Here is a 14080-nt window from a genome sequence, read left to right on the forward strand (position 1 = left end):
TGTTCCATATTCTTGTAAATGACCAGCCACACTTTATATACCTAAAGCTAAGGCTTATAGGCAGAATAACTACCTGATGCGAGCGAGTAGGTTTTTCAATGCCGTTTCTATGCAGTTCGATGTTGACCTATTTTGTACATCACCTAGACAACTAAAACAAATTGTTACTAAAGGTTTTTTTAATGAAGTTTAGTTTTATATTCTTAGGCTAAATTTAGTATTCTTTGACGGTTCGCAGGAAAGTGGACATAAGGTTCCAATCAAACCACTAATTGCAAATTCATGCGACGTTTCGATCCTTTATTGGATCATCATCAGGCATCTAAAATACGTACAAATATTGAAGAAAGTTGTACAACATTAATTAATCTATACAACAACAAAACAAAGAAAACCAAACCATTAGTACATTTACACGTAGCAGTCAATCGACATCTCTTCATTAAAGTTCTTTTATTATGTAAGATTCTAAATCCAAATGCATTATATGTTATTTCTAAGTTACGTTTAAAGCTGTATTATATGAATTTTGAAAATTTATACTAAAACATTTAAATTCAAATAGGTAACAATATGCACAATTTTAAGTTATTAAGTTAATCAACAATCTAGACTATCTGACTCTAGACAATCTAGCTGTAAGTTTTCCTAAAAATAATAAAATAAAATAAAATATTCTGATAACCGTCACGAGCTTCGCTTAATTTACAAGCCGTTTAATATTCCCTTCTGAGGCACAAACTATCGACAGAATATTCTACTTTTTAGAGCTTGTCGGGCATGTAATAATATTAATGTTGATATCTACTTATTTCATTTAAGGCTAGGTATTCCTGCAAAAGTAGGCATTTAGCGCTAAGCCGGCCGCGCGTAATAATACTTCGCGCGGACACTGCGGCAGTGAACTCGCATTGCAAACGTGACCCCGCCGTCAGTGACACAGTGCAGAATTAAGCAGTAGGCATAGGCAGTAGGATAATTTTATTTGGCTTTAAAATAGAAAAGCATTTATTATGATCATTTTTTTATAGTAGTGATAAATAATATCTAGTTTCGTAAATAAATGAAAAAAGTAAAGGATTTTAGGGTTATTTATTTTAAACACTGTTTGATATAAATAGAATAAAGGGTATCAAATGAAACAAATTACATTTTAAACTTAAAATTTTATTATCTATCATCTCAATAAAATAGTCTGTAATTAAATTAGTTCTCCGATGCTGATAAATTTTAAAATTACTTCATCGGCATAGGCGTAAAAATATAACAGACAGACTGACTTTTGAATTTTGTAATTGTATTTACTTAAAATAAAAAATAATTGTATTTGCTCGCAAACGAAAAAAAAACCGACTTCAATTACATCGACGAGTAATACAAAGTAGATCGACGAAAAAATAGTGAAGTAACTACACGTTATCAAAGATTACTCAAAAAGTAGTTATCAGATCTCGACAAAATTTATATGTGACTACATGATAAACATCAGCTTTCGATTAAATTAAAAATTATCAAAATTGGTACACCCAATAAAAAGTTATACGGATTTTCGAGAGTTTCCTTCGATTTCTCTAGGATCTCATCATCAGATCCTGGTTTTCTTATCATGGTACCAAACTAGGGTAGCAGTGAAAAATTATGCAGTATAATACAACGTAGGTCGACGAAAAAAGCGTCAAGTAAAAACGCATTATTAGATATAACTCGAAAAGTAGTTGTTAGATCTCAAATAAATTTAAATGGGACCAAATGACATACACCACCTTTCGATTAAAAAAAAATTGTCGAAATCGGTACACCCAGTCAAAAGTTCTGAAGTCACATACATTGCAGCCGAATTGAGAACCTCTTCCTTTTTTGGAAGTCGGTTAAAAATATAATTTAAATTATTCATTTTTAGCTGTATACGAGTGTAAGGTTTGACATGTAGCGTTGCTTAGTTTAAACTAGTGTCAAAATTATTCTAAAACTCATTTAATTTTAATTGGCGTGTGCTTTGTGCCGCCATTGAATCATCAGGGTTTTTTTTTTTTTTTTTTTTTTTTTTTTAGTTATGTGATATATCCACAGGCTTATTATGCCCGTGCTTTTGTTATTCCATATATTGTTATTATTTTTTTTTTTTTTAACATGCATCGGTACTTCACCGCAACTTAGAATCTAGAAGCCTTAATAACTAGTCTTAAAATTTCAAATTTCTAAAAGTCGACGCGAGTCCACTGACCAAGACTATTCTACATATTGCTTATTTTATATTCTTATATACTAATTATTTTTATTATATTTACACTTATTTGCTAACTAAAATATATGTACACTTATTTTCTAACTACAATATATGTACACTTATTTGCTACTTACAATGTACACTTAACCTATGTTATTGTTAGTAGTTAAGTACTTTTTTTTTTGTGGTTAGGAATCGTTTTGTCCATTTAAATTTAATTTTTTTTTTTTAAATTTTTTTTTATTAATATATTATATGACTAATCCTATCTTATTAAGTAAATATATAAAGCCTTATCATTACAATTGCATTATCCTATTCCTATACTATTACATTCAATTTTATTATTTATATTACTTACTTTACACTTTTATCTACGCATAATTTATACTTACAATACAATAATGTCTTCACACCTCTACATTTTTCAACATTTTGAGCACATTCTCAATGACGGCAGCATCTCTATGGTGAATGGCCATCTCGAGACTATGCTCAAGGATTTTCTTGTCCGTCATCTCCGCTGCCCTCGCCACAAAGCGACCAATTGCGTCGTCACGGTCGTCGGTGTAATAGACACAGGTGTTGGTGTGTCTAGTCACCGCGACTACAGCGTGCGAAACGCTGTCGTGGATCTTGAGCCTCCTTGTATTTGTCTGGAGGACGATGACGTCCTCATAGGTCTGGCCCTGCGCCTCATGAATGGTTAAGACGCGCGATCCCTCACCGGACCCGTATCCCTGGTCAGTCAGCAATCTCTTCTCCTCTTGCGTAAATACCAGGTACAGGGTTCGGTCCCTTCCTACAGGAATGCGCGCGCCTGTGAGACTCTCCACTCGCAAAGATCGGATCTTTGTGCTTGAGCTGTACACGGACTTGTAAACCTCACTGATGGCAAAGGCGACATCTTTGGGGTTACGATGCGTGCACGACAACTCGCACGAAATAGTCGTTATAAGGGTTGGTCTACAATACCGCATTTCGAACAGGTTATCCCTGTCGATGTACGGCAGTTGGTTTATGTCTCCGATGAGGACTACCTTCTCAGCTCCCGATAGTCGGGCGGCCATTACTATGGCTCCGAAATGGTTCATGAGGGCTTCGTCCACCGTTAGGCGGTTGATTTTTAAACCCTCACGGAAGCCATTTACCAGAACGGAGGCCATAGTACGTACCCTTTGCTTGACCTTGTTGCCATAGCGGTGCACCAGTTTTTCTTTTAGATCTTTAGCCGCCTCGACTGTGGTCGTAATCACGACTTCCGTGTCCCCATCGAAGTCCCTGACTATTCGGGTTGTCTTGCCGCATCCTGGTACCCCGTTTATCCACTCCAGTGATGGTAGTTCCCAGGTCACGTACGGTAAGCCGGCTTCGGCCCGGTCGCCCGTGATGGTTTTTGCCATCCGTAGCATCCGGTCGCCCAGCATTACTTTCGTGCATCTCGCCACTACCACCACCGGGTCCCCTTCGGGTGTTTCAAAGGTTTGTGATTCCTCGTCATTACCCTCAGACTCGACCGCGCTCACGAAGCCTGCTGTGATGTTATATGCGGCCATATACCTACCCGACATCTTGCCCTTGAGTATTTGTCGGGTATCACTGTTGTATATGGCTGCTTCGGCTTCTTCGAGTTCCACCTCCAGTAATCTTTGGTGATCGTACTGGTAGGCCTGCATGATCTTTTTGCAGGTGGCCAAGCTTACCTCGCGGTTTGCCTTAATAATGGCCAGGAACTCGATTAGGGCATTTTCCGCGTGTTGAAGCGGTGTGGACGCCGGTCGAAGTCTCGGTGGTGATACTTGTCCCATATCGGCCCTAGTTCGAGCGGCCGGTGACGCCGCTGGTTGCCTCGGACTATTGTCTTTGGTGAACCTGCTCAGCGCCTCCGATAGTCGCTCTCCCTGTCCAGCCTTTTTGGGAGAGGGGTGATGGGGAAGCTTACTTTGCTTCGGGGAGATGGTTGCCTGGATAAATGTCGCCAATGACATCGAGCTCGGCTTAGATTTGGGTGCGGCCGTTGCCCTACGTTGTTCCACCTTCTGGGCCTCGACCTTTAGTTGTAGGCGCTCCGAGTCGCTCGGTGCGGCTTCCCCGAGAGCCGGCGATGCAGAGGGTGAAGGTGATTTTGATTTTGGTCTTAAGTAACCAAGGTCCTCCCCCCTGTCTTCGTAGACAATGACCTCACTGTTCTTGGAGGCCATTAGGCAACCGTACCTATCTGATACGTCGCCTCTATCATAGCCGACTCTCATCGAATCAACACTGATTCTTCCGGGGATTCCCCCGGGGATCTCGCTCATCCGCTGTAGCCACAAGCTGGACTGCGCGAAGGCGGACGTCTCTCCCCATTCGAAGAGTGCGATCTCTTTGTTTTTTAACCGCAACAAACGATAGGTCGAGTCGCCCTCCTGCTCTTGCGCTAGCGCTGTGATTTTTGTGCGCCTTATGCTTGTCTTTTGAGTGCTACCGTTTATCAATAAGGCGAGTCCCGGTGAAGAATCATCAGGGTTATCAGAGTTAGGATTAGGGGGATCTATGGCAAACTTTTCATTTTCCTTTTGAGTTGATATGTCTCTAATGGGCATACCTCTTGCATTTCTACAGTCTATTATTGCACGCAGTAAGCAATTTATATAAAATGTTAATAATTTATGTTTCATATTAGTATTCCAAAATACATCATCCTTTTCTATCAATTGTGTGTATATTTTTCATTCCCGCCTGCCCATATGGCCAAAAGACACTTTCGTCGTTCTGATACGTACAACTGACCTTATATTTGGTGATACCAGTTAAATTTTTTATTAATTGTGGTTATTTTAGTATTTTTATTATACTTTAAAATTTGTATCTTGTTTTCTTCTATTGCAGTAGAAAGTCCTTTTTTATATGCTGCAATTGGACACTTGACTTCGACAATAGTATCATGTCCAATTAAGCCGTCAGGCGTTGCCCCTATAAAAGGGTAATCTTTGTCAATAAATAAACCACAGGGTGCAATGATAACACCTTCCTGCTGTTGTAATTGCTGCAAAGCTTGTTGCTCATGCTCGACTCCGTGTGCAACAGTCATGACATGGGCCAAATTTTTTCTGTAAAGTAAGTTTTTTACGAGAGGAGCTGTACTTGAGGTTACTTTTCTTTTGCATATAAGGCCTAAGTTTGAAGCAGTTCAATCATTACAGCCTATACAGTCCACTGCTGGACATAGGCCTCCACAAGTTGACGCCAAAAATAACGTGAACTTGCAGTGTGCAGTGCAGAACGTGCAGTAGCCACACAGCACTTGAAGCAGTTACTAGGCTTTTTCTGATTTCAAGCCACTCACCGCTGTCTCTCTGCAGTATCGTAGATCTTTCTACCTTGTGTTTGTCAGATGTAACAGTTTCTAAATTTTTTAGAAATTCTTTCTTTGCTGTTTCGTATTCTTTTGGCGACATATCAGGCGCTGAACAGGTTGAACCATAGTCGTTTAGCCCATTGTTTAAATCTTTTAGCACTCTTCGTTTCTTTACTGGGTTTTCCATATTTAATTTTCGTTTTTTTGCACGTCGTTCTTCAATTTCTTTTGCTTTACCTCCAGAAGTGTTACCTGTTAAAGCAGTTTGGATTGTTGATACTGCAGCTTTCGTGTTAAACGAAACAACGGCGGCTGCACACCTTCCTTGGTAGCCACCTTTTAAAGCAAAATTTATTCTTTTGCCTCCAGTAAATTTTGCTATTACGCTGTTGAAGCACTCTACCTTATTTGTGTTCACATTTTCGACCAAACTTCGTGCTTTTGAAGCTACGTTGGACACAATTGCATTGATCCCGAACAGAAAAATTGAATTTATTATTTTTAAAATTGAATATATTATTAAATATGTTTATATGCGAGGACAAAGACAAAATATGGGGAGTCGGTGTGCGAAATTCTTCGTACTCCGCGTCCGTACGTATAATGTATTTATTATTCTTCTTTTTGAACCTACTGATAAAGTTAGACTGTGGTCAGTAGGTACGGATATTGAATCCGCACTAATATTAAAAATACGAGAAATGAAACTAAATATATTTTGTTCGCTATATTTTTCTTCTTCAAACGTGAATGTTTGATTTTTTTATTTTTTTTATTTCCCATTTTCACAGAACAATCACAAAAAATATATTCTTATTGTACTTAATATTTACAGAACTAACCTAAGTAACTACTAACCTTAATGATTAACTTAACCTACTAATATTATTAGTTCTATTATTCAAAATTATTATAATATGAAAATATGCTTTACGCAACAGAAGTGACTCGCGCGCAAAAAATCGACACACGTCCTACCTCGGTAACGTCCCGCTGGACAATGCGAGCGCCCCTCGCGGATCGAAAATCACTTGAAAAATTGATAAAAAATTAATAAATTTATTAAAAAAAAAAAACATCGGGTGTAATACCTCCAGTTATATATGACCTTTATTTAGGTAAGTAACTCATAATATTAAATCAGTTATTTTAAAAATAAAACCGAAAATAGAACATAATATGACCCGAAAAGAGGTAACTTTGTGAATTTATTCTATCGAGCCAAATTTATCAAATCATGTTTCCATCGGATATAATCCCTAAAGTATACCCTAAACAATATTAATTAAATTTATTAGATTACAATTTCACTGTTTACTATTTCAAAAATGAATAACTAGAAACGTGTTTTGCAGGAATAACTGAAACACCTCCCCTTAAATATCAGTACCATAAAATTGGCGATTGCTAGATTTATAATTATATCTGTGCACACTGGTAATTAACTACTCTTGTTTAGCTTTATATAGATTATTCTTTCTTGAAATATTCACCATTGAAATTAAATGAAAACATTTATTTTTTTTGTCATAAGGTGATATACACACTTAACGAAAGTCAAAATAATGTCAATTACAAAAATAAAAATACAAATAAATAAATAAATAAAAACTCGACAATAATAAAATAAAGTTAAGGCAGCAAAAAAATCAGACAATAATATAAAAATTTATAACTATTGGTATTAGCATTGGGTACATTACAAACTTAGGTATTATACCAAGTGCTATCATTACAGCCTATACAGTCCACTGCTGGACATAGGCCTCCACAAGTTTACGCCAAAAATAACGTGAACTCATGTGTTTTGCCCATAGTCACCACGCTGGGCAGGCGGGTTGGTGACCGTATACCAAGTGCTATGTGCAACCTTAACTTAGTCGAAATAATCAAAATATTAAGTTAATTTAAATTTCTAATGTCTCGGTAGACATTACCTTTTTTTTATGTCACTAGGTTGGCAAACAAGTGTGATTATTGACAATCACTATATTAAGGCAGTTAGGTGGTTTAGGCGGTAGCCGTTATTTGTATTACGTCCTAACAGAAACCAATAAATAAATATAATTACTTCATTTATCGTTACAAAAATTATTTCATTATTACCTAAGTCGTGTCTAATACTAAACACACTAACAAAACTTACTCGTTATGGAACTTTGAACAAGTGAGCGATCCACCTGATGGTAGGCATTACCCCATTCTTTGGAGACTTTCGACGCCAAGAGTATTGCAGCGCGATGGCGACTCTACTCCCGACATTTTCCACAAAGTTCATCCCCAGGAGCTTTAGCTGACTTATTCATCCCAAGATCACAACACCACTGATAGCAGTATTATCTCACAATCACCTTTTGTAAGGTTGAAATGCTTTCAAATAGTCGTATGCTCGTATGTACTATTTTCCTTTGTATTTTTAAATGGTCTAGTGTGTACAATAAAGAATATTGTTATTATTACTATCACATTTTTTTCTTTTATGTCACTAGGTCGGCAAACAAGCGTACGGCTCACCTGATGGTAAGCGATTACCGTAGCTTATAGACGCCTGCAACACCAGAAGCATCGCAAGCGCGTTGCCGACCCAATCCCCAATCCCCCCAGGAGCTCTGGTCACCTTACTCACCAACAGGAACACAATACTGCTTGAAAACAGTATTATTTTGCTGTGATCTTTTGTAAGGTTGAGGAACTACCCAAGTCGGGCTGCTCCATATTTTGAGCAGAAAATTCCTGCTGTGCCCTACCTCAGTTAAACTATATTACGGTTATTGTTTAAACTACACATTATACCCATGTTATGTTACTGTATGTTAAGTTTCAACGCTTCGCTGGTTTTGGTAATAAAAACGAAAAAAAATATATATATATAAATTTTTGTAATTTAAATTAATCATTATTATTTCAAGTATAAATACGCGAAGGTGTTGGTAAATGGAAAAATTTACAAAGAAACTTGAGTAGTATTTGGACAAAGCCTGGCGTGATCACGCATTAGATAATACTAAGGTATAGTCAGGCTATGTTACAATTATTTATAATATTTGTAAAAAAATTACATCATAATTGAGTTTTTTTTTTGGTTTTAAGCCGAAAATGTGTGAAACACCCGGCTATGTATAGTTTTCTGGTTAGAATACTTTTTTATATTCAAAACATTTTTTACTGATAAAGCTAGTTTGCTTGTTTAAGAAATTGTATTACTTGTGAAAGACATACGTATAAAGATTTGTATTTATTTTTCAGCTCCAAAATGATTTGGCAGCCTGTTAATCTAACTGCGGTCTGCCCGACGAACTCGTCGATCACGGCTTGTTCTTCATTTGGGTTTATTTATTTGAACCTAATAGTTCAGCTATTTGGAGATTCTTTTGAAAACAAAATAAAGAGACACTATCCGTCTATTGAACCGGTTCGAGATAACGAGGAGTACGACTTCATAGTAGTTGGAGCTGGTTCTGCGGGTTGTGTGGTTGCTAATAGACTGTCCGAAAACCCTAACTGGAAGGTGAGTCGTATCCTACTAATATTATAAACGCGGAAGTTTGTATGGATAGATGTGTAATGTGTAGATGTATGGATGTATGGATGTATGGATGTATGGATGTATGGATGTTTGTTCCTTTTTCACACAAAATCTACCAAATGGATTTTAATGAAACTTTACGATAATATAGCTTATACATTAGAATAACACATAGGTTATTATTTTTAAATATAGTGTATGAATTGTCCAAAATGTAACGATAATTGTCGAGTAAGTCGGAAAAAAATCTGCCCTCTGCGAGCTATTCTGGTGTGCGCTGCAAAAGCGGTGGAGTTTATATGTGTATAATGTTTATCTTAATCAGTCCTACAAAAAAGTCCGCGACAGCATATATCTATCTTTTACGAGTAAGCCATTATCGCCAAAACAGTGAACCATAAATACAATAAAAATTGTTAATATATTTCTAATGTACATTTGGTAGTAACAAATTGATTTTTATATCGCAGATCCAATTTTGATGAATTTTAGTATAAAGATAGATAATGAGATTATAATAAGCTACTATAGTACTTACTAATCCTACGCAGTCAAAAAAAGTCAAAGTCACGGGTACCAGCTAGTCTTATATAATTGTGTGAAGCTAATTGAAAGAAGGGAGTTTAATGATTCAATAAAATAAATTAACCTTTTATAAGTTACATGAAGCTATCGGAAGTTGTGTCCTGCAAATAATAAATATCATTTACAAAAATTAAAAAAAGAATTGGACCTAAATGTGATCCCAAGGTACGCCAGTTATTAGATTTTCTGCCAAGTCATTAATTAGGTTTTATGTCATAAATTACAACGTAAGATTTACAATTCGAAATATAAATACTACCTAAACCATTTTAAAAATACACGTATATACTTGATACATGATAATTTACCGATAAAACCGCATTGACAAACTTCTAAAAGCTATTACTAGATCTGTGGAAATATCATCTATACAAATAAATGAAATTGGAGTGTCAGTTTTTAATATTAAAATAATCGTTTTTTACTAAATACACGTCGATGTATATATACACGGTACATATACTTAAATAACATTTTTTACAATTTTTGTCTGTCTGTCTGTCTGTCTGTTTGTTTCGGCTAATTTCTGAAACGGCTGGATCAACTTTGACAGGATTTTCACTGACAGACAGCTGATGTAATAGGAGTAACTTGGGCTACTTTTATTTTACATTTTTTTTATAGCTATGCGAACCGCACAATAACTTTTTTGTTAAATTCCACGCGGACGAAGTCGCGAGCACAGCTAAAAAAAACCAGTTAAAAATAAATAAATAAGAACTAAAGTGCTTTCACTACCAAACTACTCAAATAAATCATGTTATTCAAAAGTTGATTTCATTTTATTCCTGAGATTTCGGAGATTTTGGATTTAGAAAAACTGTCTAAATTTATTGTAACATAATTATGCTAAACTTTTAAACAAAAAATTATAGGAAACTGTAAAAGAACTAGGATTTAAAAAATATGCTATTTTCAGGTACTTCTTTTGGAAGCAGGTCCAGAACAACCAGACGTGACTCTTGTCCCTGGTCTGTCCTCTGTGCTAGCAACGTCTAACATTGCTTGGTCCTACACAGCTGAACCTAACGGGAAGAGCTGTCTCGCATATCCAGGAGGAAGATGTCCTATAGTAAGGTATTAAGAAACAAATACTTTACAAAAACACTTTCTTTTGTATTAGAAATTAACAGCGAATCATATTTAGCTAGACATTATAAATGTATTCTAAATTATTATAATTATTTCATTTACCACATTTATTTATTGTTATTATGATGTAAGACAGAATTCACTATATTAAAAAAATAAAATAAAATAAATATTGAAAATAAAAATATTAAAAGAATCAAATTTCAACAGTAAAATGAGAACAACTTTTCAACAATTTGAATTTTTTGATACACGAAGTGAAGTTCTAAGGTCATCTGAAAACCTTAAACAGCAAAATTCTTCATTACGAGTAAATAGAAATCTTTACAATGAATCCCACGGTTCTCTGTTAACGCTTTACTTATTGCCATAAGACGTGGCCAAAATCTATATAATTTATATATTAATCTGTTGGTTTAATAATTGTTTTGCTCGCAAATGAAAGAAAAACGACTTCAATTACAAAAGCAGTTATCAGATCTCAATCAAATTTAAATTGTTCCACACTACAAACATCAGCGTTCGATTAAAATAAGAATCATCAAAATCGGTATTCCCAGTTTAAAGTTATGTTGTATAATACAAACATAGATCAACGAAAAAATAGTCGAGCAAATACTTATTATTAAATATAACTTGAAAATTACTGGTTGGATCTCAATTAAAAATGTAAATGGGACCACATAACACGTACGACCTTTCGATTAAATAAAGAATCATCAAAATCGGTTCACCCAGTAAAAAGTCCTGAGGTATACAAAAAAAAATACAGACGAATTGAGGACCTCCTCCTGTTTTGGAAGTCGGTTAAAAAGTACTTCAAAAAGTATTATCTTGTGTGCTTAAGTGTGTAAATTATTTTAATTTAATCGAAGTCAACTTATAATCGTGTATTCTGTCATTGTGTTGAATATGTATCTACTGTACATATGTATCTTTATATATATAAAATTCTCGTGTCGCGGTGTTTGTAGTTAAACTAGTTAAACTCGTTCGAAACGGCTTGACCGATTCTCATGAAATTTTGTGTGCATGTTGAGTAGGTCTGAGAATCAAACGACATCTATTTTTCATCCCCCTAAATGTTAAGTGTAGTCCACCCCTAATTTTTTTTTAATTTTTCGATAAGTTATTTATTCTTTATTTCATTATGATTTGGCGTTGAAAAATACATACAACCCTAAATTTTCACCCTTCTACCAACAACGCCTATTTTTAAATAGCGTTTAGCGGCAAGACAACGTTTGCCGAGTCAGCTAGTATGTATATTATGTCTGTATCACTGCCTTTATTTTGGTCGGCATTATATATATTATTATTATTAGCATCTGCTAGATGTCAAATAATAGATACATACTCGTATAACTTGCATAAAAATAATTTACGTTACCTTTAGAAACTAGTATTAAACGATCAAGCCAACAAATGCTTTAATTAAACAAGAAATAAAGTATATTTTGGTATTTCAGCGGTAAAACGATGGGAGGTTCGAGTTCAATCAATACAATGATATACATGAGAGGAAATAAAGCAGACTACGACAGCTGGGCGGAGTTAGGCAATAAAGGCTGGAGTTACGAAGATGTAAGTATTACACGCTTACTTGTTAATGAAAATAGTGAAAATAATTTTTAAATTCTATTAGTTAACTTAAATTTATTTATTCATATAGGTATTGCCGTTCTTTAAAAAGTCCGAAAACAACAAAGATATCGAACGCTTAGAGGATAGGTATCATGGAGTCACGGGGGAGCAAAACGTATCTAGATTTACTTATGTCGATGAGCCTTCAGTGATAATGACGAAAGCTTTTATTGAGAAAGGATTTCCTTTAAGGGATCCTAACGGACTATATCAAGAAAGTATAGCGCTGACTCAAGTAACTGCGTTCTCAGGAAAAAGAGTTTCTACAAACACAGCCTTCATACAACCAATTAGACACAAAAGGAAAAATTTAACAGTGAAAGTAAATTCAGAGGCCCTGAAGATACTCATTGATGAAAATAAAAAGGTATATGGCTTAATTTATTCGTATAATGGGCAAAACTTTACTGCTTTCGCTAAAAAAGAGGTGATTGTAAGCGCTGGAAGTCTTCATTCACCAAAATTGTTAATGTTGTCAGGAATTGGACCAAAGGATCATTTAGAACAATTAGGAATACCTGCGGTTCAAGATTTAGCTGTTGGAGAAAATCTACACGACCACGTTACGTTCAGCGGTGTAGCTGTAGCTTTATCTGATGAAATAGCGACATCAATCAGCGAATTCGAAATGCTTAATGCTCTTCGAGAATACGATGAAATGGAAATCAAACGTGGTCCATTATCTAGTTTTGGAGTATCGAATATCATGGCGTTTTACAAATCTGATCCCAATTTAACAGCTCCAGACATAGCTCAATTCCGCGAAATTTACGACTGGAAACAATCGTTAGATGATCCATTAACGGCTGGTAGATTACCAATATTTCCGAAATCATTTTACAACGCTGTAATACCGAGGACAGCTTATACTTCACCTAAAAGTAGAGGTTACCTTTTATTAAATGTTTCTAATCCGTACGGTCCCCCCATAGTTTATCCAAATTACTTCGGAGATGAAAGTGATCTTATTCCTATAGTACAAAGTATGCGATATCTGCTATCCTTTGAAAAGACAGAAGCGTTTAGGTCTTCTGGGTCCTATTTTGTGCGAGAACCAATGCCAGCTTGTAAAGATTATGTCTGGGGTACCGACGATTACCATATCTGTTTAGCTAAATCTTATACAACAACAACATCTCATTACGTAGGTACTTGCAAAATGGGTCCGAAGTGGGATAAAAAGGCCGTTGTGGACAACAATTTACGGGTGTATGGCGTTTCTGGATTGAGAGTTATTGACGCTTCGATAATGCCTGTTATTGTGCGAGGAAATACGAACGCACCAGCTATTATGATAGGAGAAAGAGGTGCTGATTTTATTTTAAAGAGCTGGCAGCATAAGTAGATATTAGAATAAATGAAAAAAAAATCAAAAAAGTAATTTTAATTTAATCCATATTTATAGTACAAGATTATATGTATACGAGTGTGGCGACATCTATCGCGCAACATACGAACTACGGAACTAAGAACTGACGTATCTTACATCGCGATATTAGTTACCCGAAGATTCAACATATACACAAGAACCCGACAACAACCATCGGGGCGGTAGCCCACCTGACTCAACACCCGTCTGGTCGGAGGATCTTCCCTTTACGATGGTGAATGAGGAACTTAACACCCTGTCTATCACACCGCAAACGAGTACGTTCAGCTATTGGCA

General features: G+C 35.7%; 2 protein-coding genes across 2 annotated transcripts; one reads left to right on the top strand and one right to left on the bottom strand.

Annotated features, from left to right (window-relative positions):
- Window positions 1-69: 69 nt before the first annotated feature.
- Window positions 70-6111, bottom strand: LOC123664369. The gene is made up of 3 exons (XM_045598913.1): window positions 5514-6111; window positions 5065-5389; window positions 70-151 (listed from the first exon to the last, which is right to left on the bottom strand). Exons 1-3 carry the CDS (start codon window positions 5752-5754, stop codon window positions 70-72), a joined length of 648 nt encoding a protein of 215 aa, XP_045454869.1. The 5' UTR covers window positions 5755-6111.
- Window positions 6112-8820: 2709 nt separating this feature from the next.
- On the top strand, window positions 8821-13759 carry LOC123664729 (glucose dehydrogenase [FAD, quinone]-like). The gene is made up of 4 exons (XM_045599226.1): window positions 8821-9075; window positions 10598-10755; window positions 12240-12354; window positions 12443-13759. The coding sequence occupies exons 1-4, from the start codon at window positions 8821-8823 to the stop codon at window positions 13757-13759; spliced, it is 1845 nt and encodes a 614-aa protein (XP_045455182.1).
- Window positions 13760-14080: the final 321 nt, after the last annotated feature.

This window comes from Melitaea cinxia, chromosome 22, assembly GCF_905220565.1.
Source record: "Melitaea cinxia chromosome 22, ilMelCinx1.1, whole genome shotgun sequence".
Lineage (NCBI taxonomy): Eukaryota > Metazoa > Arthropoda > Insecta > Lepidoptera > Nymphalidae > Melitaea > Melitaea cinxia.